Consider the following 27,707-nt stretch of genomic DNA (forward strand, 5'->3'; position numbering starts at 1 on the left):
AATAGTTAATTTTTTATAGCCAGTAGATTCTATTTCCCATCTCCCCAAAAAAAAAAGGGAATAGCTAGTTATTGGCTTGTAATCTGCATGGACCTGCATTTCTAGAGAATCTCTATTATGGCTAAAAAAAGAGAGATTTCAAAACTTCTTTATTCCACTTTTAATCAGTGTTTCAGGGTTACTTGTCACAAGAAGTACAGAGAAGTCAGGCGCTGGTTGTTTGTGAGGGTAGATATATACATTTATATCCTGTGTGAGTGTGCTAACCCTGTTAGCATTTATATCATTGTTATGGTAGTATTGCTACGATGGACAAAATTGTAAAACTAAATTTTCAATGTTTGGATCAATAAAAATATCTGTATTGATACTAAGCACATCTAAAAGCATGTAACACAGAAGAGTAGGTTAGGCAGACTTTAGCTGAGAAACTAACAATGATTATGATCTACCTCTTGGATCAAGTAATGGGTGTCTAACATTCAAAAATTCTCATCCAAGAAAATTATATAACATCAAGATTGGAGTGTTGGGAGTGTCTACCCTATTTAGTATTGTAAATAATTGATAACATCTTGGTTGTTAGGTGTGATAAATTCTACATTTATTTGTTGATTTCATCATTGGTCTATTGGTTAAGTGGAGTTATGACCCTTTTGTTTTAGACCAAATAGTAGGTGTACTGTAGAAGTCAGTTTCATCATTTGAAGTAAATCTAATAGTCTTAACATTTTTTGGTGGTTTTATTTACAATTTATTCTAGCAGTTTTATCAAATTTACAGATCTATTTTTTTTTAATTAATTGCCAGTGTTGAATTCTTGCTAGACAAACCTTGTTTATTCCTGTATGTTAGGAGTTTACTGTAAGACCTTAAGAAGTGCCAAGGCAAAGTGTTTTCACAGCTTTATTGCATTCACAAGTCAGCATGAATTAAGCCTAATCTTTGTATTACTGGAGGATAGAACTAAAGATCTTGTGAAGTTTGCCAACAAAATGACTTCCAGTTAATCCTAAACAAATGTTCAACTTATTTGGAACCTGAGTTCTATGGCTGCAAGTGAGACCTTCCTCAGATATCTATTCAATTTTTTTTTTTAAATTAGATCTAATCTTAAGATTCTCTTATGTCTTTTTAACATAACTTTTTATCATCACTAACTTGATGAAAATGACAAAAAAAACACCAGCAAAATTAAAAAAAATACTTAAAAAACAAAGTTTATATTGTGTGTATCCAGGGCTTTTTTTTGTGACGGTGCGCCAGCACCTTTTTCAATGTGAGGACAAAATTATTACTTTTCTTGTATTTCAACGTTTATTATTAATATATTAGTAGTTAAAAGTTAGGCAATCCATCAGAGTACCGGCACCTATTTTTTTATTTACAAAAAAAGCACTGTGTGTATCCATTAGTTTGAATCAGTCATGTAATTAAGTTTGTAATAGATCTAAACTAACCATAATAAATCTGTGCTACACTATTAGAAATATTTTTACTATTGTTTTCGTTTAGGACAATATCATGCTTTCAGCTTTCTCACCATGCTATGATCCTATCACTTATCTGGACTAGTTTAAAGAGGTGAGGGAGAAGTTATGGGTTATCTGAGTAATAACTTTCAAAAAAACATATTCATTAAAAAACTTAACAACATTAATTCCAACTCGTGTGCTTAAGCTTTCTCAAGCCAATAACCACTCTGCTAGAGAAGAGCTTATGAGCATGAAAAATGTATAGTTCATATATATAAATATTGTTCACTAAGCCTCGATGTATGTAAAGGAGACACCACGTCAGTCAAGTACAGTTTCTTTCCCTTGTTCAAGATATCAAAATAAAATAATTAATTACCTATAGTTAATTAACTAATTGGTTAATTCTTTTTTAGTGATTCTTGTGTTGTCAGGTAAAAGAAATAATTATGCACAATTTTTTGCTTGATCAGTGATTGGATATGGGAGACATAATGTGTATTGGTACCAAATTTTTATCAGTCTGTGTGTTGATATAAGGTTGACTTGCAAATAAAAATGAAGTCCTATTTATGAAATGTTAATACTTGAGATGAATTCTAGTGTTTTAAATTACATATATTTAATGGCTTCTTTTTAATTTACAGAGTAGGGTTAGATCTATTATATAAAGCAACCTTTGAAAACTTATTGTCGGGAGAATTAAGGTTTGTAGTAGAACAGATCAAGAATTGAAAAAAGTTTGTTCACTACTCACCACAACATGGATTGTCAATAAAACTGTAAAAAGCTTCATCTTTTCATATTTTTATTGTACATGATGTCAAGAACAATTTGCCCAATTCACAAAAGAAATGAAACAAACAAATAATTTCAAAGATGGAACTAATACAACATTATATACATATATACCTTCACATGTTGTGAGCCTTTCAGCCTGAGCTCCAGTGACTCTTTCACATTGGCTCCAAATTAAAAATATATTTACACAGAACAAACTAACAATTCATTTAAAAAACTTTCAATAAAACTTGTACAAAGATCAAATCTTAAAAAAATATAGACATTCATACTTTCAACAAAAATAAATCAAATCTGAAACTAGCCAGCATTTCTTCCACAACATCATGAGAACTAACAGGAGCAGTGTTAAGTTGGACATCGTTTAGGCTCTGAAAAGCAGGGTACCTGCGTCACAACAGCAACTATTTGTCGAAGCAATGTATAATTCTATTTGAAGCCTATTTGTATAGAATTTGTTATTCCAGAAAATCAACATCCCACATATCTTGCTTCATCCCATCAATTAGATTCTTCTGGAGTACAAAAGAAGTACTCCACTTTCAGTATGGGAAAACTGATTATAGTGGATTTGTTTAAGATCACATTAACTATAATTATTCATAAGAAAACACTGCAGGCCTTGCCTCAATATATTCATACTAGTACTTTCCGAATGAACCAAACATTTATTCCAAATAGACATTCATATCAGCACAAACAAGTTTCTCTCTCAAAACCTGGCTGGACAAGACACAAACTGAAACAAAAATTATGCAATGCAACTATTTACACTTACATCATATTAAAGTAAAAATGCAAATACCTAAGAATGGTCAGGGGTTAAGCGCCCCTACATTCACTGAGCTCTGATTGGTTTATACATTAAGGAATGAACCAAAGTTACCACAGACACACAAAAACATACATACACACAAATACATACATACTGTTGTCAAAACTCTGAAATGTGTCTCACACTCAATATTTTATACACACACTATTGTCAAAACACTCAAACTACTCAATATTCTACATACACACTATTGTCAAAACACTGAAATGTGTCTAACACTCACTTCCCATTGTTTCAACACTGTATCAAATGTTTGGCACACTTTAAAAGTTAGTGGAATATACATTTATTGCTACAGGCTCATAGGAACAAAAAATGTTTAATAAAGATCTTTTGCATGTGTATTGCATGTCGTTCATTTTAGAATAAGGCAATTATACAACACACACACACTGAATGACCACATACACATTTTCAAATGACATTTGTTGTGTGGTGGGGTCATAATGAGGCAATAAGTACACTACAAGATGGTGAATGGATTCTACATTGATCAAATGCATTCAACGAAGTAGATATAAATTAAAGGGAAGATTATTTTATACACTGTCATAGGTCATTGTTAGACTAAAGCATCAATATGAGAAAGTACAAATAAATGAAAAGGGAGATTATTTTATATAGTCATTAGCCTGTTTGAATCAAGTACAAAATAATCTAGAATAGCACCATACCATCAATGGCAACTTTCTTAGCAAACACACAATCCCATTCATTGCACCACATCATCTTGTGACCTCTAGATTCTTGGTGACATAGTATACACTGAATCTATGTATTAGCTCAAACACACACTTTGACTCAAGAAAGAACCAATTTAAAAGCAACACTTTCTTTAAAGAGCCAATGTTTCATGTCCTATTCTGGAATTCACATAAATGACAACAAATTGTAATATTTGACTGACATAATCTGATACATCTAGACAAACTTCAACGCACAAACTGAATAATTAACTTGACATAAAATGTGTCAAACTTTTTTGATTGCAAAATGGATGAGAAACTATTTATAAATGTCAGATGATTACATTCTAGACAACATGGCAGTTCGATAATGTACAAAACTAGAAGTGGAAAAAGACAACACAATAATGAAAAGAAATGATATGGTCAGTTATTTACCATGAAACTTTACATTAACTGGTACACTATTTTCATAGGCTGCATTCGCACTTGGTTTAAAATGAGAGTATTGACTATTGAAAACTAAACTTGTTTAATATTAGCATCTCTCCATAGAATAAAAAGTGGGCTGCAGCTTAATAAGAAGCCCAATTGATTTAAGAAAAGTTGGCTATTTCTTTAGCTGCATAAATCTCAAGAGACAACTCAACATAACCTATGAAAATATTACCTCTCTTATCAACACAAAAAATATTTCAATCCACAGATGTGGAGAAACTACTAGATCTTTATTAATAATAATAATAATAATAATTTGTTATAGCTCTTTTCCACATTAGTCATAATATACTTAATACTAATACTTCAACATAATAATGAAACAATATTTTTTATAGATATTATAATTAATTATAAAGTCAGAGCTCTATTGAACACCGGGTCAATATTATTCAAAGGGAATCATCAGTCCATAGCAAGCAGAGACCTCACAATGTTGAACTCTGAATACACCTTACTAGTCTTAGGGGCCCTAAGCAAAAAAACTTCTTCAAGTGTATGAAATTTTCAAAAAGAGCTTCAATGACCATACAAATTACACTCTATACATTATTTAAATGGACCTCATAAACCAGGTATTTCAAAACAATAGAATAGTGAAAACCATTCGGATCAGATCTAGGGTAATATAACACACTTCTTGACATTCACTCGTATTTTCATGGCCAGTTATTTTTTCTCTCTATATTCACAGATAGTTTGAAAGACTCAATACATTAGACACAAACAAAACAATGTTATGAAAGGAATGAAGCAGATAACTTTACACATTGCACAGGGGAGGAGGGGGGGATGCCAATTATAACTAGGCTCAAAATTAAAGGCATGATCTTGAATTGCCAGAAGGGAACTCTTACCAGCTGAGCTGAAAAGACATTAATCTTTCCAGGCCATTGATGGAAACACATGATAACATGTCACCCATTCTAGCATTAGGGTCAGAAGTGGGACAAAAAATGCATGTTTTCATATTGGCTTAAATGCGTAAGAGGATGTATTTATTAATATCTTATTAAGCCAGTGATTGATAATGACCACAAACATTGGGAAAACTTCACTAAAACTGATGTATACTTCTTGCACCATGAGACCATTTTGATTGATACAAAGAGCATTAACTATCCCTATTTCAAAGTATCTCAAAAGCTTAAACCATGGGACTCAATATTTGCCAGAATGGGTCATGTCTGAAGATTTAAAATCAAGGCAGCAAAAAATGTTTCATACCACAACCTTCTAAAACTTGACAACAGAAACATGTTTAGAATAATCTCAATTTTTTTTTACATGAAAATATTTTTTTTTTGGTTTCTCTAAATTAAAATTGACAACAACAAAGACTTGCAGTGCCTCAACAATCAAAACTCAATGAGCTAATTATATCCTTCAAATGTCAAATGGCCACAAAATGGATTATATATGTATTTTTGGGGGGGATTGTGAAATGTTTCAGTTATTTGTTTCATCAATGTCTATCGTGGGATAAAGCTGCTGCTTAGCTAAAGTAATGCTCATCTGTTTGAAAGACAATTGGTGTTTTACTATAGATACTGGATTTCAAAACTCAAGAGGTCTTAAGACAAAGAAAAATAAAGGAAATTTTACTTTTGATAATATTTTTAGAGTGAGCAAAGAATCAAAAAACTAAATTGTTTTAAGTTAATATTGTCCCCAAACAACCTATGAGAATAATATTAAGCTGCATACACTCAGAATTTCTCTGTCAAATATAAGAACTCCAGTTTAAGTTGTAAATGACCTTATTCCATAGTTTTATATATATACTTCTAAAATAACCATATCTATTCATTTAAAAAAAAATAATTATAGTTAGAACTATTTGAATAAATAAATATTTCAGTACAAAAATGTAATCTGTTAAGCATTCCTTAAACAGATTGAACATTCCATTCAGAGGAACTATTCAGAATGTCTAAGCTCATTGGCTTAGTACAGCTGAGAGTGAAATGGGGGGGCCAGACAAAAGGTATCTCTAATTAAAGATTAGCATAATGTACCAAAAAAAAAAAAAAAAAAAAACATAAAATCACCAAACTAAAGTGGGCATACTGAGCAGTTCCTGAGGCTCACTTTCCTCAGGGGGGAGGGTGGGCTCACCCCCATTAATGCTGCTGTTGGCAGTGCTGGTGCTGTCACTGAGACCAGAGGACAGGGATGGCATCAGAGACCGACTGTAGCTGTTGCTGCCAAGAGTGTTCCTGTTGATGTTGTAGTGGCTGTTGTTGATCCCTGGAATGTAAGGCTGGTAATTGAAGGGGTTGTTGTGCTTCTCTGTGTAGGTTTTGGCAGAGTCCTGGCTCAGAGATCTTTCCAAAGCCTGGACAGCATTCTGCGGTATCAGACTCCCTAAGACAGAACAACATTTTACTTTAGTAAAAGTATTTTGTTTTTTTCATAGCAACAAAACATCTTGTATCAGACTTGCAAACATTAGAAGTTGAACTGAACTGTTTTTATCTTACATTTTACATTAGTATTTAATGACTGACAATTATATTAAGATATTAGTCCTCTAAAAATATATTAGGGCTGTGATGTGCTAACAATGTTAGAATATAGCGTTAGAATGGTATATCTTATAACAAATGCTGGTACTTTTAACTGGAACCCTAGGTTTTCTTTAGGTATAAGTCAAAATCTTATCTAGTAAAGAGCTCAGACCAAGGAACGCTATTTTGCCAAAACAAAAAAAAAAACATAAATGTTGGATGACTCACCAACTATTCTTTGGTTGTCCTCAGTTCTCAGACGAATGATCTGCATTCGCGAGGTGGCACTAAGTCCGACCAACACACTCTCAACTTTGCTCCACACACTCAGCACAGAGCCACTCAAGACATAATAAAAACGTGTGCGCAAACCGAAATCACACTGCTGACCTGTAGCTGCCTTTCGACAATTGCCGCGCCTGCAGAAAGCAGAAAAAAAAAGCATTAAAAATTTTTTTATAAACAAAAGTTTTATATACTACTATTTTATAAAGCATGTGAAATTATAAATGACATAAACAGCTGACATATTTTAATTAACTATCCTGATGTTTATATGCTAATGTATTCAAAAAGGCCAACATGCCTAGACAAAACATGACAATTATGAAAGGAGATAAGTCAGAGGAGGACAGACTTACAAATACTTGTGACTGCAGCATGTTTCAGACACAATGTACTGATCCTCCCACAAGGGTTGGGCCACATCAGGCAGGCACTTCTTATACTTCTTTTTGATCTCTTCCAGTGTCTCTGGCCTGGTCTGCAGTCCAGTGTTGGCTCTGTACACATTGAACATCAGCTCTTTCTTCTTATTCTTGCCATGGATCACAACCAGCACCACAGTCTTCTTGGTCATTCGGTCCTGAGAGATAGCAGTCAACTTTACACAACTGTCACACTTGGTGAGATTGAAATAATATTCTACTAAAAAATTACAAGCCTAGATATATTTATTTCAAACCTCAGGTATAACAAAAGCTACTTCCTATTAAAATATTTTCCTAACATATATTAATAAAAATAAAAAAGTTAAAAAAAAAAAAGGGTTTAAAAATTGATTCTGCTAATACACTTATTTTTCTTTGCAGTGGGAACGAAGAGAACCCATGAGCACTCTGTGTTAATGTTTAATAACCAACCTGTAATGAACAATAAAAGCCCTCATCCATAGACTGACATCGCCTCCACAATTCAATGGCAGAACTCCAGGGCATGCCCCTTTCGACAGCAAACTTGGTCAGTTCAGTCTTGGCTGTGTTAGTTTCAGTGTTGCCTACAAACACAATTGTTTCTATCTTGGCAACTTTTTCCTGACCAGAGCCCAAGTCTGAAAGACATCATTGGAAAAACACTTGTTAAAAATTCTTAGTATAAATTGATTTCAATGCCAGCTAACATAGCACATGATTTTAGATAAATAACAAAAATTTAAAAAAAAAAATTCAATTAAGTAAATGCTTAATTAATTTAAATTAATCTATAGCGCATTTTCTTAAATGTGTGAAACAATGTATAATCTTCATTTAGAAATTAAATTTATAGGTCTAAACAAACAGATTAACATTAAGTGAAAATGTAAAACAACTGCATATTGCTAAATATAAACTGTAATAAAAATCTGAATCAAAACATGTCACTAACCCATAATGCCCATATCCCATCTTCCATTGCGTTTGGCTTCAAGGATGATGGAGGTCAAGGTCTCTGTAAAGTACTTGAACAAGGCATTCTGTACTGCCACCTTCATACCCAGGATACGATTCAAGAACTTTGAAATGTTGTTGAAATCTGTAATGACACATTCCAATTAAAACAGGACAAAGAGATTTTAGGGACTTATCATCTACCACCTAGAAATATACCGTTACCTTTCTCCAATGTAGCAACTCCAGTCTTTTCATCCAAGTTGATCATACCAACACCCACTAAACTTTCTTTCACATCTGAAGAGAAATAAACAATTGAAAAATTTGAGAAGGGATGAAGTTAAAAAAACAAAACAACTTGATATAGATGATGGAATTGAAGACCACATCTGATTACTTTGCAGATAAGTGATGAAAATATTTTGTCAAATAACATACTTTGAATCTGATATATTTAACAGTCTGTACAACACCATATTGATTAAAGATGCAGTAGAAAAAAAAAAAAAAAGTAAGACTGTAAGGACTAGTTTAGGTCTAAAAAAAATAAAATAATGTGCAGGACAAAAAGTATGTTAGGTAATGCCAAGAAATTACAAGACAAAGAAATGTTTAATATTTATAAACAAAATTACAAGACAAAGAAATGTTTAATATTTATAAACAAAATTATAAAGTCCAAAGAGAACTTTCTAAAAATGTTTAATTAGCTAGAACACAACTAACTACACAGTTAATAACAGCTTTTACACAGTTCTTGATGCTGATTATAATTGTAGAGGACAAGCCAAATAATAAGTCTTGGCCAGAAAGAAAAAAAAAAAAAAGACTTTATATAAAGATTTATGATTTTTATACACTTATTACTTTATTTCATCACCAGATAGGTAAAATACCTTTGAAAAAATCCCCTTGATATGTTTTAGGTGGAGGTACTGGCTGAATGTCTGACTGAATGTCCAGAACTGATTTCATTACAGTCTCCAGAGCCATTCGACCATACTGAGAAAATAAACATTTTAGTGTCAGTAGCGAATACAAATCATTTGTTGATTTAAAATTGTGTTTAAAAGTTTATTTAAAAAAACTATAAAAATAGGTGAATTTCTCAGCAGATAAATTAACTCATCACACAAGGGACACCAAATATGCTTTTCAAGCTCATCTAAGAGATTATGTAATATGGTTTCATCATTGATGCCAATAGATTAAATCCACAACAGACTCACCTTATTATCTATGTTGAACCTGCTCAAATCTCTGGTCTCAGTAGCACGACGATCACCATGAGTCAAGGCACCCTAAACAAAACAATATGTAACTTTTAATTTTTTGGAGACATTTTACGCAATAAAATGACCACAGACAATGCATGCTGATGATAATAGAATAACTTTAACAAGCAAAATATAAAGAAATATTTTTTAAAAACATATTTAAGGGGATATCAATACTATTATTCCTTTTCCCTAAATCAATATCAAAATATTTAAATAATAACCACTAATTAATTAATTAATTGGTTAATTTTTTTTATTGATTCATGTTTTGGTAGGGACAATGAATAATAATAATAATAAAGTTTAACGTGCTTCGAGAGTGTGAAATTGAGAAATATGTGTACAAAAATTATACCAGGCAGATTGAGTTGAAATAAAACCTTTGCAAAAATGTATACTCTTGTTAGCAAAATATTTTTTGTTAAACTTCATTTATTAGTCACTGAACATCCTTAAGAAAACTTATCTAAAAAGTAAAGTTCAAAATTCAACTTACCAAACTTTCTAAACGTTTTGCCACAGTGGAAGCAAACCTTCTTTCTCCAGCTAACTCGGAAATGAGGAACACATATTCAGGGGCACTAACCTGATTGGATCTGTGTGATCGACCTGTTTTCAAATATTTTAAACATTAAATTCCATACATCACACACACACACTAAAATCAGCCATGCTTAAATTTCTCTGAAAAATGAGTATTGTTTCCACTTACAATTCCTTTTAAAAGATTCAATGAGACAGTAAATGTTCTGGTATTACATAAAATCAACAAGTGCATCTGTTCTATTAATGACCCAGAAATAACCCGGGCAAAACTCTATAGCATGCATCATACTGCATACTAACCAAACTGTTGGATAGCTCTGTCTGCACTCCAGGGCAACTCTAAGGTGATGTGAACTCTTCTTCTCTGGTTCACAGCCCTCCTATCTGCCTGCAGGGAAATACCCGAGCTGGCTGCCTCAGAAATAATTGCAATGAACTGGAGAAAAAAAATTTAAAGCATCAATAACCAATAGGAACACGCACATATTAATGGAAGTAATTAAACATATTAACTAAATGAGGGTAATAAAAAAAACTATGCAAACATACAGACAAAAGAGGCCTAGAGTCATGTTGCACATGACATATGTATCAGCGCTTGAGAACTATGTAATGCTTATTATGTTGTCAATAATATTCTGTTTCAACTATTTTAAATAAAAAGAATAAGAGATTATAATTGACTTTTTTGTAAGTATTTGTATTACTTTAACCAGGCCTCTTATATCTGTATACATACATGATAGATAGACTTTTATTAAACTTGATAAAAATGTCAGATAAGATTTCCACCTGGTTCTTACCTTTTCACCATCCATAAATCTCTGTTTTTCTGTCAAGTTTAAGATCTCAAGAGAAACATCTGATTCAGATCTTGACTCAAATTGAACACCATCATTGGTGGACACGACCCGAGACTTTCGCCCTGTCATCTGTTACACAGAAATAAAAAATTTGACATTAATTTGATTTGTAGTCTTTGCTCAAAAATGTTTAAGTCTACAGCGAGGATAACTTCATTACTAATGCTAGATGAGACAGCCAAGAGTGTGACTTTACAGTCTGTTGTAGTTACTGCAATTTTTTTGTTCCTAAATAAGCGTAGGGCCTAAAAGTTTAATTTTGTAAATCAATTTTTTTAATACCACAACATGGAGATTTTTTTATCATTTCAAAAGATTTCACATTATCATTTCAGGGGATTGCCAGGAGCCCCTGGAATATCAGGATAACAAGGACTATGATATAGATGAAATTCATTTAACTAATTTTTATTTAAATGTATTAGTAAGATGTTGCTTTATTTTTATTTTTGCATTGTTTTTAACCTGAAAAAAAATAAAAGATTGCAAAATTTCCTGAAACTATGAAGATATTGACATTATGTGCTTAGAAAAGGTATATTTTCATCATTCATGCCCATTTAGTTTTTAGTTGGGTCATAAAAATATTTGTAACTTAGGTAACTTAAAACATAGCACACACACATATATACAAATGTTATAGAGGACCAACCTCAGCCACATTTTCAGGACCACCAAGTTCATCAATGAGCTGATCCAAGGTGTTGGGTGGAAGTTTCTCGCCCAAATATTCAATACGAGCCAGAAGTTCAGATTTCATTGCACTGGCCTTCTCCCAGTTGTCAGAGTCTAGAGGGACAAATATTAAATCAACAATGATCCATTTGTATAAGTGTACGCTACTTTTTAAAGTAAGAGTTGCTTTTTAATAAATATAAATTATTTCTGGTTAAGAAAAACCCTTCCCAGGCCCTAAGCAAATAGGGATTAGCCCGAATTTAAAAAATCCTAAAAAATATTTATTTTGAAAAAATAATCAAATTTAAGATCTAATATATATCAAAAAAAAAATAAAAACTTAAAAAAATAGAATGATATGTCTAGTTAAAAAAATATATATACTTTTAATACCATTAGGATATAAAAAAAGCTTCAAAATATCCATTTTCCCACGTGAGGGTTTATACACTGGGGCTATGGGTCTGTTTGTTTGTAAAATTATTTAAGCAATAACAAATTTTCCTGATTTTGTATTAAAAATAGAATTGGTAATCTCCAAAATGATTTGTAATCACGCTTGCAACGAGACTAGAAGAAATCTTCTGTTTAAAAAGTTTAAAGCAAGTATATTGAATAGGGGATTTTAGAAACGTTCTATAACAGTTTAGGACTAAAACAGAAAAACGTTTCCAACTGAAGAAATAGCTAATTAGTTTTATTTTCTTCCTTCCCTAAATGTTATTACTTTCTTCAAATTGACTCTTCAATAATTTTCCATTTAACATTTTTGTTCAATGTGTTAATAATTCTTTTTGTTAAAGCTTGTTTCCTAATTCCTCATTCTCATTTATTATGTTTATGTTCAGATGACTATATATACGAGATGAACTGCACAGAGGTTTCCAAATCACGTAACTCTCCATATAGTCTACATGGGTGTTTGGCTGCAATCAGTATGAGTTTCTAGACTATTCATCCTTCTTTATGAACACATTTTTAAAACTATATTCAATTTGAATCATAAAATATTCCATAGATCTAGTCAAAGTCTAAGTCTAGATCTATTTGACTGGTACACTAGCTGTAAATGTTCCTTTTCAAATTCATCCAAAATTAACTTAATCACGTCTTACTTTAATTCCATACAAAATGTAAAAAATCAAAAAAATATTACGGAAGTTAATCAACAAGGTAGTGTACGTACTAGAAGTGGACAAAAGTAAACGAGTCCATCAGAATAAGGAAAAAACTTTGTCTTGAGTGACAACAACAACAAATGTTTCAAAACTTACGTCCATTGAGGGAGCTGCTGACTGATTTACTTTTATTCAATAGACCAGCTTTGGCCAGGGCCTTGTCAAACTCAGCATCTTCATCATCACTGTCTTTCTTAGAATTCTTGTCTTTTTTCTTTTTCTTCTCTTTCTTTTTTTTCTTGGTGCTTTCTTTTTTCTTCTTCTTCTTCTGACACCAAGGATCATCTAACAATAGGAGGACAGCAATAACTTTAACTATCCTATTATATTACAATTATATACAGTATGCTGTCAGCTCTCATTAGTGTTCAAAATTAAAAACAGTTGCTTACATGCTGTCTCAGTAGGTAGCAAAAAGTATACCAGAAGGTTGCTTACAAAAGCCACATTTAAATTGTCATACTTCATGATGAGGGGATTAAAAATAACTGTAAACTTAATAAAATATGCACCAGTTATGTGCATACATATAATAATGCTGCACTATTTATGCACCAGTTATGTGCATACATGTATTGTAATAATGCTGCACAATCTGTTTACTAAGTATCGAGGGAAATTTTTTCCCAACCTGTTTTACCAGAACCAAAACAACTCTGATAATCTTATTACTTCCTTGTACCATATTGGGTAGGGTTGGGAGGTTTCTAGTGCAAGGGGTCATCAATATGGATTTTTGGGAGAGGAGGGGAGGGGGAGATAAAAAAAAAATTATAACTAATTTCACAAGAAATTAAAAGTTGCTTGTGAGCCAGAAGGTTAGGCATAACATAATACAAAACATTTCATGCTTAACACAAATCATTTGCACAGTTATTGCAAAAGAACATTTTCTTTGAGACAAGTCAAACATATTTCTTTTTATAACATCACAATCTTGTGCTAGCTACATTAAAAAAATGAAAAAAAATTTCATGACCAAGAAATAGACTCAAAATAAAAAAAACTGTTTAAGAAGACTCACCATCATCACTGTCCCAACCATTGGCAAATGGATTGCGTTCTTCACCATCACTATCAGATTCACTCTCAGAGGATGACATAAAGTCAATGTCACTGATATCAGAAGATGATTCATTGCTTTCTGGATCACTGCTATCATCGCCTCTCTTCTGCCTTTTGCTTGGAGGCTCATCTGAATCTGATCAATATAATAGAAACAGTTACGTTGGAACTTAAAATTTAATATCAAAATTATTTTGTCTTGTATATTTTCTAGTTTGATAATAGTTTGCCAATAACTTTATAATACATTTAGGTTGGTTACAAATCTGAATTTTCTTAGTGCCTTATATAGGTTACAAATCTTTACAAATCTCTAGCAATTGAAGTATCAATCACGCATATTTGAATGAATATGAAAAAAAAAAATGGTTTATATGGATTTAAACATGTATATTAACTTAAATAATGTTTTTTAAATTTATAATAGACAAACTGGTTGCTCTTCGAATTAAGAATAATCATTTAATGCTAACCTTTATTTTTCTTCCAACTGTTTGGAGAGTCTCTCTGTTTGTGACTGTTGCTGACCTGTTTAATAATGTCCATGGCTCTGCCCCTGGTGGATGCTGGGAAATGTCGCTCTACCAGAGACTGGAACACTCCTCTGTTGAAGGAAATAATTTCTTTTGTCACCATGGCAACTCATACAGCAACAATAGGAATAAAAACGATAATGTGAAGGTGGTCTACCGATGTTAGGTAGGATACTAAATTATAATTGTTTTCCTCCCATAAAGACATAAGACACAAACTTCACTTACTAGAGAACATGATTAGATGTACTCAGCACAAAGTGATCAACTTACTTGGCAGTGGAGACAAAGTCTGTGAGATCTCCTCCAGCTTCCTCCACTTGCTCCATAGTTCTGGCCTCACCAGTAGACTGGAGGCCAATCACCACACACTGAAAGGTAACAAAAATCAATATTAGAACCTTATATTAGCTAACCTTGTTGATGGCTTTTAAATGTACAGGAAAAGTAGAACTAAATCATAAAAAGCTGAGCTATAAATATTTTTTTTTAGAATATATGTATCATATATAAATATTAACTAACATATATGGACTAAACAAATACAAAATAAATAAAACCTTATTAAGGAACTTTATTTATACGGTGAGGAAATCAATACCTTTCCATTTTTCACAGCGTCCCTGGCCAGCTCTACACAGTGGTTCACTTTTGATGAGATACACAGATATTTGAAGAACCTTTGGTGAGCAGACCAAAACTGACCCCACATACTTTTTTTCATGCGATGCTCTGCTTCAATTAATTCAGCTGCCTTTTGGAACATTTCTCTGGCTTCCACCCACTGAAAGATAAAAGAAGACAAGTTATCATTTATGTTTTTGAGTTGAAGTAAACATTCAATAAACAGACAAAGCAGCAAACGATTATAATAAACTGAGAATAAACAAGCTCCAGGTGTACTGATACAATAGGCTGGTGCGTAGAAAACTGGAATTTCTTTAGATTCTTTTAGATTAAAAACTTTAAGCAAATTAGCTAGGAGACTGAAATAATGGACAACAGATGCTTGGAAATAGACATAGTGATATAACAGGCTGGCGAACAGCAGTTAGCGATAATTAGAAATTTCTTTAGTGACGTGACAGTAAAAAAATTTAACACAGATTAGCTAGGAGACAGAATGGACAATAGTAACGGGACACAAGGGGGCCATAAAGCATGTTCACTACTATTCAAGTGAATTTAGCTTTCCCTACAACAAGTAGTGTTTCATTTCATTTAGAAACAAATTAGAAAAAAAATGTAAGCATAGAATGACATTAACCAGTTCTTTCAGTCACTGTTGGAAGTTCAAATATTTTGTCATTTATAGCCCATGACAAGCCAAACAAACACAAGGACATTTTTTCGACTTACCATTTCCACTGCCAAGTTGTAAACTTTGATGAAATCCTTCTCCAAGGGAATCTCATCAATTCTAAAAGTAACACCATGAAAACTTAGTTGTCTGGCAATGTACATTCCTCTGAGCTTAGCATCCATGGCCACCAACTCCATAGCACCAACACCCCTGTAATGAACAAGAACATAAAGTGAAAATTGCAGAGTACATAATTACATCATTAAATTTACTTAATATAGAAATATTTCATTATCATAGAGTACTGAAATTTACAAACTTAAGTATCCTTGACATTATTATATCAATATGAAGAACAAAAAATAAGTTCATGATATAATCTTAAGGCTGACATATTTGTTAAAGGAAAACCTGATTTAAGATAAGCAAAAGTTGATAAGACAAAGCTTAACATAAGGTATTAACAGATGAGTAAAGGTGACTCAAGAAAATTTTTTTTTAATATCGTTGAGGTTTATAACATTAGCAATCTTCAATGCAGTTTGATACCAAAAGCTGCTATCTTAAAACTCTTACCTTCTTTCCACAGCCTGGATGAAATCATTGAACTCATTAAATGGTGTCCCTTTCCCCCACAAGCCAAGCCTAGTCATGTACGCCATGTTCTTAGGCTCCGAAGCTCCTGTAGCTGAGGCATATATCACTCGAGCTAGCGGCAAGCGGTTCTGAAGTTCCAAAACAGTCTGGCCAGTTTTGGTGGGTTTGCTAGAACCAGTGGGACAAAGATTCTTCGCTTTGTGACATTCATCAAATATAATCTGATTAAAGGATTAAGGCAAATAATATTATTTTGTATAAAATAAGCTACGCATATCGAATACATTGTTAGAGAGGGTGAGAAATGGAGGAGGGGCTTCCAGCTTTCAACATACACTAAAGATAATCACATTATATTAAAGTACTTATTTTCATTTGGCTCTTGAAGGATCATAAAGAAGTTTGTCTTCTGGATCTACATACAAATCTGATGAAATATTACATTCAAATTTGGCTGGACTACTTCTTGAAATAAACCAATCATAATTCCTTCTGTTAGACTTGTCCATTGTGACTTGGCATGCCTCTAATTACTACATTTGACTCCATTTCTTAAGTAACAAATTGTTAATCCATTAAAGCAAGCAATAATTGAAAAGGATACCACACCATCAAAGTTGCTACCAAACCACTTGAGCAACTGTTTCATGCGGGTGTTGTATTTGCCTTCTGCCTGACTTTCACCAATCAGAGAGGAGTAAGTAGCAAAAATGACGCCCTTCTTGCAGCCATTTTCTTTAGAGGACAGCTTGGAATAGTATTTAAACTGAAAAACAAAACAAAAAAAATGACTGTGAAATCTAGTCCATTATGTTTGTGATAATGGCCTACAGAAAGGTTTGGAAAAAGTGTTTTCTACTAGCATGCTCATTAGCTTTAAAAAAAAAAAAAGGCAGCAGATGAGAGGTGTACTTACTTTGTTCAATGGATAAACCTCTATGTGGTGAGCTCCAATGTCTCGAAGATCTCTCTCTGCATCCACTTTTAAATCATTAGAAACACTCAGCCTAAAAATGAATCAAAAGCTCAACATTGTTGTTGCCACCTACAATGAGCGAAAAGTCGATGCTTCCTGATATAGGACTAACAACATAAGCTTACCAAAGTGCCCTTTTTCTCCTCTTCAAATAGTTTTCAAAGATGATGCCAGCAATTGTTCTGCCTTTACCCACACCAGCACCATCACCTGAGAGAGCATACCAATATATTTTTTAATTAATGTAGCTTTGTCAAATTAGGTCAGAAAAAAAAAACAACAGAAAAATCAGAAATATTAAGTGTATTGTTCATCAGCATTATTTAGACCATACAAAAATTTATTCAAAATACTTGTAGTAAAAAACGTTTAGATATCACAATGTTAATACGTCTAAAATGTAATAATGATAATGTCTCATATTTTTTAAAGTAGACCTATGTGAGCTAAAAAAAGCTATACATATTCAGAGGCTTCATTTTAAAGCCATGCGCTTAGGAAACATTAAAATATTTTCTAAAATTTGTATACCATATTTTCAGGCATATAACCCGCAGATTATACAAGCCTGTTTTTTTTTGTTTTTTTTACAAATGTATGGCAGCTGTGCTGGGTATACAAAGGTGCAGGTTTACTAAATTTATTTTACTCATAAACAAAGCATAACAGAAAGTATGAACATACCAGTGGGTCTTTATACCCCCCTATAGTTTAGTGTGTTATAAAATATACATTGGAAAGTTTTATGAACATCTCATAATAAACCTCAACAAAACAAATAGTACTGATGCAGCAGAAAATCTTTAATATACCAGTAATCAATTATGACAAGTAAATAAGCAACTTAACAAATTTGCTGATACTGGCATTGTCAAAACATTCAGGGTATGTAAGGGTGCGGGTTGTACAATTTTCTTTTAACTTTTTTTTTTTGTAAAATGTATGGGCTATATGTGTGTGTGGGTTATGTGCGCATGCAGGGTATGAGAACGAATATACAGTAAGTATAAGTTTGCACAGTCCTTCGTAAGGCTGCGCTTCACAAATCATGCAGTGAGGAAGGCCCTCATCTTTACTATTACTATAAATAAGGAGTGAGGTGTGAAAAGGTTAATATCTTTTGGGTAGGGGTGAAATCAGCACATTTTAATCTTTTTTTTTTTTCACTCAATACCATATGCCAGTTATGTGATGAAAATCTAACAAGAAACCTATAGGTATGTATTTACCAACAAGAAAGCCAGCTCTCTGCCCACATGGCAATATAGTTTCATGCCTCTGGCAAGCATATGTTATGGCTTCCAGCTGAAGGGCAGATAGCTTGCCATCATCATCAACACCCTCATCCAGAATACGTAATTGATACTTGACATCTGGGGATTCCACACTTGACAATGAGCTGGTCTCCACTACAGGGTCAGGGTGCTTTTTGCCAAAGTTTACTGAAAAAAATACATGTGAAAATACTTAGGACTTTTAAAGAAACAAGAATAAGGCATAGAGTGCTGTAAATGGGGAAACTATATACCAAAAAAAAAAAACCAAACATTTTGTGCTATGCATAAAAAATATGTTGCTGCACATAGTTTTAGCTAAGGTACAAATCAACTCACATTTGCTAGGCTTATATACAGCATATGTTTCTGCATGTCCCAGTTCTTCAACTTCCTCTTCTATCTCTTCCTCATCCCGTGGTACTTGTGGGATTTGACTCATACTACGCTGCAAATTCTAAGAAAAAGAAAAGTAATAAATGAGCAAACTTTTTTTATAGTAAAAGCAAAGAAAAAGTGCAGGAACACAGTGTTCAGTAACAGAAGGAAACAAAGTGCTAAGATATTAAAGGTCATAGTCAGTGCTCTAAGATAAGATTAATTAATTCAAATTTAGAATTCATAAAATGTGAAAAAACTACAATTTACTTTTATAATTTAACTTGGTAAAAATTGTAATTATTTGAAATTACACACTGGCATTCTTTGAAGCAGCTTAATAATACTAAAACAAATATTTAGGTGGCATCGGGGTTAAACATTTTTAAAATTTCTTCCGAGATGATATACAAGTTTTAATTCCTGCCACCTGGTAAAATTTCATTACAGTTAAGAAATTTTGTCAGCCCTGCTCAACTAGTCATAACACTATAAAATACAATGTATGTATTATAGTTAAATACTAACAAATATAAAGCTTTCATTTTTCAACAAGTCCTTTTTCTTCTTAAATCTTTGGGGGGGAGGGGGGTGCAAATGTAGGCCAGTATGTGAAAAGTTCTTACAAGACAGTCAACTCAAGTTAAAATAATAACTTTGTCTTAGCTTTAATTATGAGATACTCAGCTCAAAAGCTAAGTCTATATTAGACTCAGCCACACTGATGAAAATATTGATACAAAGTATTACGCTTTACTTTCTTGTGAAATAATTGTTTTAAGTTGAGTTTATAATGTTGAGATATAATGAATATATATTTTCTTCAACTTTCTAAAAGTTGATTTGTCAGCTTTAATGCTGTTATAGATTTGTTGGGCTTAATTATAAGGCTTCAGTAGACGCTGGAAATAATTTAAATATAATTGCACAGTGTTAGCAACAAATAAAGCATTAATACATTCAAGGCATTAGACATGATTTAGTAAATTTCACATTTGTTAGGCATAGTTACACTGCAGGCTAAGCTTAGTAAGCACATATAATTGTTGTGTTAGCACAATATAGCAGTATTAATTACTTTCAAAACTAACCTTAGCCATTCGCTACAAATGAGGAGTATCAGAAAAGGTAAAAAAAAAAAATAATAATAATGTTTAAATAGCACACAGGTAAATGAAACAGACTAAATAACTTTTGTATATAAGTGTCACTACCTAACTACACAACAATGTGTCACTTTGTTTTTAAGTGCACCAATGTTACAAGTTTTATGGTCAAGATTGATAACATGAGAGATTGCAAAGTTATAAGCACAATCCCACAACAAAGTTATGTAATGAGAGCTATACGTCTACATATTGGAAATTCATTCATTCACAAGAGGTGTTGTCTAGCCAATTGCTACACTACAAGTTATTTTAAGTAACATATTTCCTTTTAAATAAACTACATAAACTAGAACTAAAAGAGGTCAATGAAATAAATGCAATAAAAAAAAATAATAATGAAGGGTTAGTTGACTAAACTTATTTAAACATGTACACGAAACAATCAAAAACGTAAAATCTAACAAAAACAGGAAATGAGTTTATAAATACTAATTAATCATTTAAAAGCTATGAAGGATATTTTGAAGCTGATGGACATAACATAATCTGCAAGCAAAACAAGGACTAACTCCAAAAGCAAGTTCAGGGTGAGCAAAAGAATAAAGACATAATCTGCAAGCAAAACAAGGACTAACTCCAAAAGCAAGTTCAGGGTGAGCAAAAGAATAAAGACATAATCTGCAAGCAAAACAAGGACTATCTCCAAAAGCAAGTTCAGGGTGAGCAAAAGAATAAAGACATAATCTGCAAGCAAAACAAAAGCAAGTTTTGGGGAAGCAGAAAAAAAAAGAATAGAGGTATCAGTAATTACCTGTGCACTGCTTACTCTCCTGATTATGCTAGGCTCATTCCAAGGTTTAGTCAGATTGCTGAGATCTTTACTGGACATTGACATTCTCATATGGCCAACATTGGCCTGTCATAGAATGGTAATAGAAAGTGTGATACAATCTCATGTACAGTATCTTTTTACATTATTATAAAACATCTAACATCTACTGCTCTTATCAAAAGTATGTACTACTAACTCTAATAAAAGACAATTTTTTAAGTTCATCAATAGTGGATTTCAAGCGTGCAACCAACTTATCAACTTATGCTAAGCTAGGTGATATGCTAATGCTTTAATTTTTACTCTTTCCAACAAAATACTAATTTGAAGATAAATAATTGGGTGCACTCACCAAGTCTGCCACTGTTGGAATGTTGATCATAGGTGTCTGTATGGTAGGCAGAGAGCCCATAGTCCCAATAGTCCCATTAATACTGTTTCTCTGAGATGGTGTGAAGGGTAGCTTTGAAATTTTGGTGGTAGCTGTTCCAGGGGAAATGAGACTGGATGGATTGTGCAAGCAGTGACTCTTCAGGGTGCTAATAATTGGATTGGGCATAATGAGAGAGTTCTTGTTAACAGTCTGGGGTGTGAACATGACAGGAGGCAGTTGTTGAACCGGTGGTGTCGGCGGTCTGGTTACTACATGAATTGTGGCCTGAAATGAAATCAGAATTTTATTTTTAACAAGAAATCCATCCAATAAAGGCATTTAAAGAAAATGATACCGTATCGATGTGGTGTACAATTTATCATGTTTTATACTTGGGATTTTCTTTTCCCTTAAAAAAAAAAGCATGATTTACTTTGCCTTCTCCTCCAGGACCTGGTGTTGTGTTTACTATTATTCTCGAGCCATTTCTTAAGTTGGGCAAGGAGGTGACAATTTTTGTGATATCCTCTGTACTAACAGGCTTGTTTCCACGAGTCGTTACCTTTAAAACCTGCCAAAAGTACATAAAAAGTGTAGGGACAAATTGGATAAATATAATGATACAATCCAAACTGAAGAGTATGATTATAAAAAATATTGTATTGTATATTGTAACACAATGGGAAAAATTACAAACTATTTTAGAAGAGAAAGCTAAATCTACATACATACATACAGTCAGCCTCAACAATATTTAGCATAAGAAAGTTACAAGTTACTAGATACAAATATAATAAATTCTGTGAAAAATCTCTTCATAATCATAACATTCATTTTTTCTTACCTGCCCCTGAGACATGCCATTGCCAAGTGAAGCAGCAGGAATCCTAATGATATTCCTGGTTGTTCTGCCATCCATAGCTGAAATTCCAAGACTTGCTTCACTCACTGGTACTGATTCTGTTAGAATCTAGTTAGAAAATAGTAACAGTATAGGTCACAAGTGTATTAAATAATGTGATGTCATAGCTACACTCAGGTTAAGAGAGCAGAATATGTACGGATGGTCCTGAAAGATAAATAAAATTTAAGAGAAATTTCTGGATGACATACCAGATCAAGAACATTGTCCAGTCCATATATGTGAATCAGTCAGATTAGCTAGTTTGAAAGATATACATTGTTAGATAAGTTAGACAGCCACTTGGACCTCTAGAAAAGTCTAAATGGTATAAAAGGGCACAAGTTTGCTTAATCAAGTCAAAGAGCCAGTCATGTCAGTTAGTTGTGCTAACATTCAACCAAATTAATTTTCATTCTATAGTGTAATTATTACTGTGATTTCTAAAGTTTCAACAATGAATAAGTTGAAAGGATCAAACAATCTCAACAAATCACTGTCTGATTTTCAGAGTTAAAAAAACATACATACACATATCTCATTAAGTAGCATTTATTCCCCTTATTTTAACACCAAAGAAAATAATTAATCACCAAAAATTAATTAATCAATTGAGGTGTTTTTTTTAATTGATTCATGTCTTGTCAGGTTTAATGTGCAAATTTTAACTTGATATGAGTATGGCAAATGGCACAAGAAATTATATAATATAATTTAGATCTATTAATAAATAATATCTTGTTTAAATATTACAGATCATATTCATAGAAATATAGATTATCTAGACTATCTAGATGGATTATGATTATGTCTAGAGTGGATTCAACAAGGAAATCCTATGCCAAACTGGGAGTCGAACACTTAGTGAGGTTGTGACTGAGCGGCGCATGAGGTTTGTGGGACATGTTCTACGTCAAAATGAATTACGCACACCAAGAGTTGCGATAACATGGAAGCCAAAACGAGGAAAGAGCAAACAGGGAAATCCTCGTATTACTTGGCGACACACCTTCATGGAGGACCTCAGAACAGTGGACACCAGGTGGGAGGAGGCTTCAGACATTGCCAGTGACAGATCTTTATGGAGACAGCTTGCCGCCCAATGCGCCAAACGGCGCGGGAGGACCTAAGTAAGTCTAGAGTGGATTCAACCTAGATATTATATTATATAGATCTTAAAGATTCATTTCTTTCAAGATACCAGAAAAGAGTGAGGTAGTCATTGCACATCTAGATATATCACCTAGATCTAGAATGATTTGATCTAGACAGTAGATCCTGATTTATACCACATTATTTATTTGCATCTCTAGACATAAAGACTAGATCTGAGTATTACTGAACCGCTGAAAAATCTAAATTTACCTAGAATACTATAGATCATCTAATCCACAAGTACAACTATTCAAGATCTATACATAGTCTATTCATGAAACTAATCTAGATCTAGTTAGATTAAATCTAGAGCTAGATTAGAATGCTGAGCTTAGAGGATCTATCTTGATCTAGAAATCTTTCTAGATGTAGGCTAAAATAAGTGTTTTGTATCGATAGTGCTTAAACATTTTTCATTAAAATGAACAAAGGAATCAGTGTTTGTTTGTACTTTAGCTAAATAAATAATTAATTTTTAATGAACTTGAAAAATAAGTTATGTTACGAAGTTGCTACCTGCCAACGCACCATTTACAACACTCTAGATTTCTTCAGTTAATATGCCATCATGAATCAATCACCACACAGATGAGGGTATAATGTCTTTACAACCAACACCTTTTCTGTTTTGATTTTTTTTTACCATAGGAAGGCTTATAGAGAACACTGTGACTAATCCTAAGATAGCTTAGAGAAAAGAGAGAGAGAGAGAAAAGGGATCACCAATGTGTAACACGACAGGCATAACGAATACATATTCTGCGTAATGGTAGGCAGTTCTGCACTCCATTACATTATAACATAAAAAATTAAACTATTGTATTCTCATTCCCTTGCTTGTTTTTTTTTTGTTTAATAAATTCAGCCATAAAATCTGAAAATGTAATAAAAACTCAAACAAAAATGTAAATGCTAATAAGACTACATGTTGGTTATTTAAATTTTAGAATAAGCTGGCTACGAACCTTCTGTTGTTGAAAAGTAGGCTTTACGGACTGTGTCCTCACTACTGAGGTTGGAGTCCTTATTATCCTAAAAGACTGCACGCCTTGAGGAGCAGCACTCTGCTGCAACTGGCTTGAAACAAACTGTGACGTGGTCACAACAGACTGCTGCGGCCGAATGTGTGGTGGGTTAATTATAGTCATTGGCTGGTTAGATTGTGCAGCTGGCTGTACACTGTACTTCTGTGTATGGTTCGAATAATGGAGCAAGTTTGTTGACCCCACACCATGTAATGTTGGGTCAGCAGAAAGCTGCACTGTTTGATTTTCAGGTGTATCCAACACTTGAGATTGATCCTATAGAAGATAAAAAAATAAATCAGCTTGAAAAAACTTGTGCTTAGTATTCAAGTTTGATGCTGAACCAAAAACATTGTTTTGGGCAACTATGACACAAATGTGTTAAAATTAGTGATAACAAAAATCACATTGCTCTTTAGTGTATTATGAAAAGTTTGAAAAAAAATTACTTAATTACCTCCAAAAAATATGCATCATTTTGGTTAGGGTCAGCAGTTCCATCATCGAATTCGCTAAAGTCAAAAGCTAAGTCATCGCCTGAAATTCCTGCTCCATGTAGAGCAGCTGATATAAGGTCAGGAAAAGCGTCAGCTGACTGAGAAAATTTTTTTTAAAGAATAAGCAAAGCAGTTTGAAATTCCTATAAAATCCTACTATTTAACCAACATTAAGCAAAAGGAACATTTCTATTAACAAATTTAGAGCGTTTTTTACATAATCCTTGAATATTTATAAAAGCTATAACTTAATAACAAGTCATAAGATATATTATTGAAGCAAAAAAAATAATTAATAAATAGATCTAGTAGTGAACTGTTGATCTATCAGTATCTGTCAAGGAAATTTGTGTGACATAAAAATTAAACTTTTATTTCATAGTGACTGAGAAGTAGGCAAACAGCATTGTGATGTATTATTGGACTATAAATATATAATTCTATATTATATTCTAGATCTAAACTTCTAGAATGTCTAGATAAATCTATGTAGAGTAATTCATAATTATGTTTCAATTAAAATTCAATCTAATCTAGATCTAAATTAAAATAGAGCAATAGAGCCACCTTTCCATATATAATAACAAGAGTCTATAAATTTTATATCTAGATTATATACTGTTTTTACTCTATTGACTAGTCAGTAAACCTGACCAATCTTATTATAATTTGGCATTCAGATCTAGCATAATTTACTACTGACTACTGATCTGGTGTAGAATATTGACTAAATCTACAATTCTACTCTAAAAGTAAAAGATAGATTTTAGAATCTAGATCTAAACTATCTCTTTTTAATTTACTGAGTATCTTCACAGATCATTTTACCAATTCAATAGATAAAATATAATTATGATACTTTTATACAGATGTGAGATGTAGATCTGGAATTTAGAAATCTAATGATCTAGAGTCTAGAATATAGATGTACTAGCAACTAGACTATCATGACTATCTAATAAAAAAAAAATACTATCTATAAATCATCTAGTAAGACTAGTAGAGTGAACTAGAATGACTAAATTATAGATGTCTAGGCTTGATAGTCAATAATAGAGATAAGATATTAGATCTAATTAAAATATTATTCATTATTATTGAATTTTAAATGATAGATCAAGCTAAACCTAAAGTTCTAAACTAGATCTAGTAAATGTTACTAGAAATAGAATTGACAAAATTGTTACAGAACTGAGATTGAGAAGTCATAAAGTTGATAAAGATGATAAGTGAAGTCTGAAGTGTTTACAAATAAATCTAGACCTAGAATAAAATGATCTTTAATTAGACTTTGCTTTATAATTTTCATTTATCGTTTTTTTTTTATTATAATCATCATTAAAAAAGTCATTATAACCTGCAATACTAAAAGTAGTTAAAGTTAAAACTAAAAGTCACAAGTCACAGAAGACTTGACGAGTCGAGATTGAGAAGTAACTGAAGTTCATGATAGTTCATCATCAAGAAAACCACACCACGTTGTAAAAAAAAACATTATCTTTCGCTGAAATCTTATTTTATACCATTTTAAAATGTCTTATTCAATTAAAATAACACATAACACTTATTATTGTGCAACATTAAAATAAAGTTAATCAGTACCGTTCCTTCTGTTGTCATTTTTTGCGGAGATATTAACGAAGTCAACCTTCCCGATATTTGTCGGCCATTGCCTATTTTTACCCATGAGTCAACGGGGTTAACTTATTGCGCTGGAAGAAAATAAAAGCCAAACAAATAAAAAATGTATCGAACCCTATATTACTTCTTATTGTACTAATTATTATTTGTATTAAATAATTTTAGTGAATCATATTTATTTTTATCGATTTTCTCTAACAGATTTTTTTTTACAGAAAATAGTATTATAACCGATATGCTTTTGTTATTTAGTTAAAGACTTTTTACAAACTGGCATAAAAGTAATGTCCTTCACCAAACAAGTGTAAAAAAAATTATTATCTACCTTTTCATGTTGACATTGTTCATATATCTATATATTATGTACATGTAGTTATCTACAATAGTATCACTTTGTCACTTATTATTTCATTTTTAAGCGTAGATCTACAGAATGTTTTTATTTGATCTAAGTTTATAATATAAATGGCAATGACTTCGATTCCGCCCTCGGATGAGTGCAGCATGGCTACGCAAACACAGTTGCGACCTGCATATGACACTCGCTTTCTTCCTTAGTGCTATATTATTAGAGTATGAAATTGGTTGCCTGAATCAGACCAAAAACCAACGACTGGCAGAGTTTTAAGTTATTGATTATGATGCACGACTAGATTGACCTAGGGACGTAATCATCTTTTTTAAAATAACATCTGTATTTTATAACATACGATTCTTTTCCATATCTGAAATGAATGCTGTCAGTTCGGTTAGGTTAGCAGTGACAATAAAGGAAAGAAAAGACAAAGCTAGAGCAGCATTAGATCTCATCACTCGATACGTATCACTAATGTTATTTAACCTTGGTTATGCCAATAATAGAATATGCATGCTGTGTTTGGGACCCCTCAACTCAAGAAAACATTAAGAAACTGGAACAGACACAAAATAGAGCATTGAGATTCATAACAAACGAATATTTGGGATACAAGACTTAAAATAAAGTAGCAAACATACATAAAACACTGAACTATAATCTTCTTATAGGCCTACAAAAAAAACTAATAAAA

At 32.4% G+C, this 27,707-nt stretch overlaps 1 protein-coding gene across 1 annotated transcript; it reads right to left on the reverse strand.

Annotated features, from left to right (window-relative positions):
- Nucleotides 1-2,266: 2,266 nt before the first annotated feature.
- LOC106070333 (protein strawberry notch homolog 1-like) lies at nucleotides 2,267-26,701 on the reverse strand. The gene is made up of 31 exons (XM_056005908.1): nucleotides 26,620-26,701; nucleotides 24,978-25,115; nucleotides 24,461-24,796; nucleotides 22,284-22,409; nucleotides 21,873-22,010; nucleotides 21,419-21,724; nucleotides 21,046-21,150; nucleotides 19,087-19,204; nucleotides 18,703-18,915; nucleotides 17,599-17,683; nucleotides 17,414-17,504; nucleotides 17,102-17,263; nucleotides 16,477-16,718; nucleotides 15,957-16,110; nucleotides 15,199-15,381; nucleotides 14,871-14,968; nucleotides 14,538-14,668; nucleotides 14,024-14,200; nucleotides 13,096-13,284; nucleotides 11,796-11,932; nucleotides 11,084-11,212; nucleotides 10,581-10,716; nucleotides 10,231-10,343; nucleotides 9,684-9,755; nucleotides 9,351-9,456; nucleotides 8,677-8,751; nucleotides 8,450-8,596; nucleotides 7,948-8,135; nucleotides 7,447-7,670; nucleotides 7,034-7,224; nucleotides 2,267-6,662 (listed from the first exon to the last, which is right to left on the reverse strand). Exons 1-31 carry the CDS (start codon nucleotides 26,635-26,637, stop codon nucleotides 6,343-6,345), a joined length of 4,848 nt encoding a protein of 1,615 aa, XP_055861883.1. The 5' UTR covers nucleotides 26,638-26,701; the 3' UTR covers nucleotides 2,267-6,342.
- Between the last annotated feature and the right edge of the window lie 1,006 nt (nucleotides 26,702-27,707).

This window comes from Biomphalaria glabrata, chromosome 12, assembly GCF_947242115.1.
Source record: "Biomphalaria glabrata chromosome 12, xgBioGlab47.1, whole genome shotgun sequence".
NCBI classification, from domain to species: domain Eukaryota; kingdom Metazoa; phylum Mollusca; class Gastropoda; family Planorbidae; genus Biomphalaria; species Biomphalaria glabrata.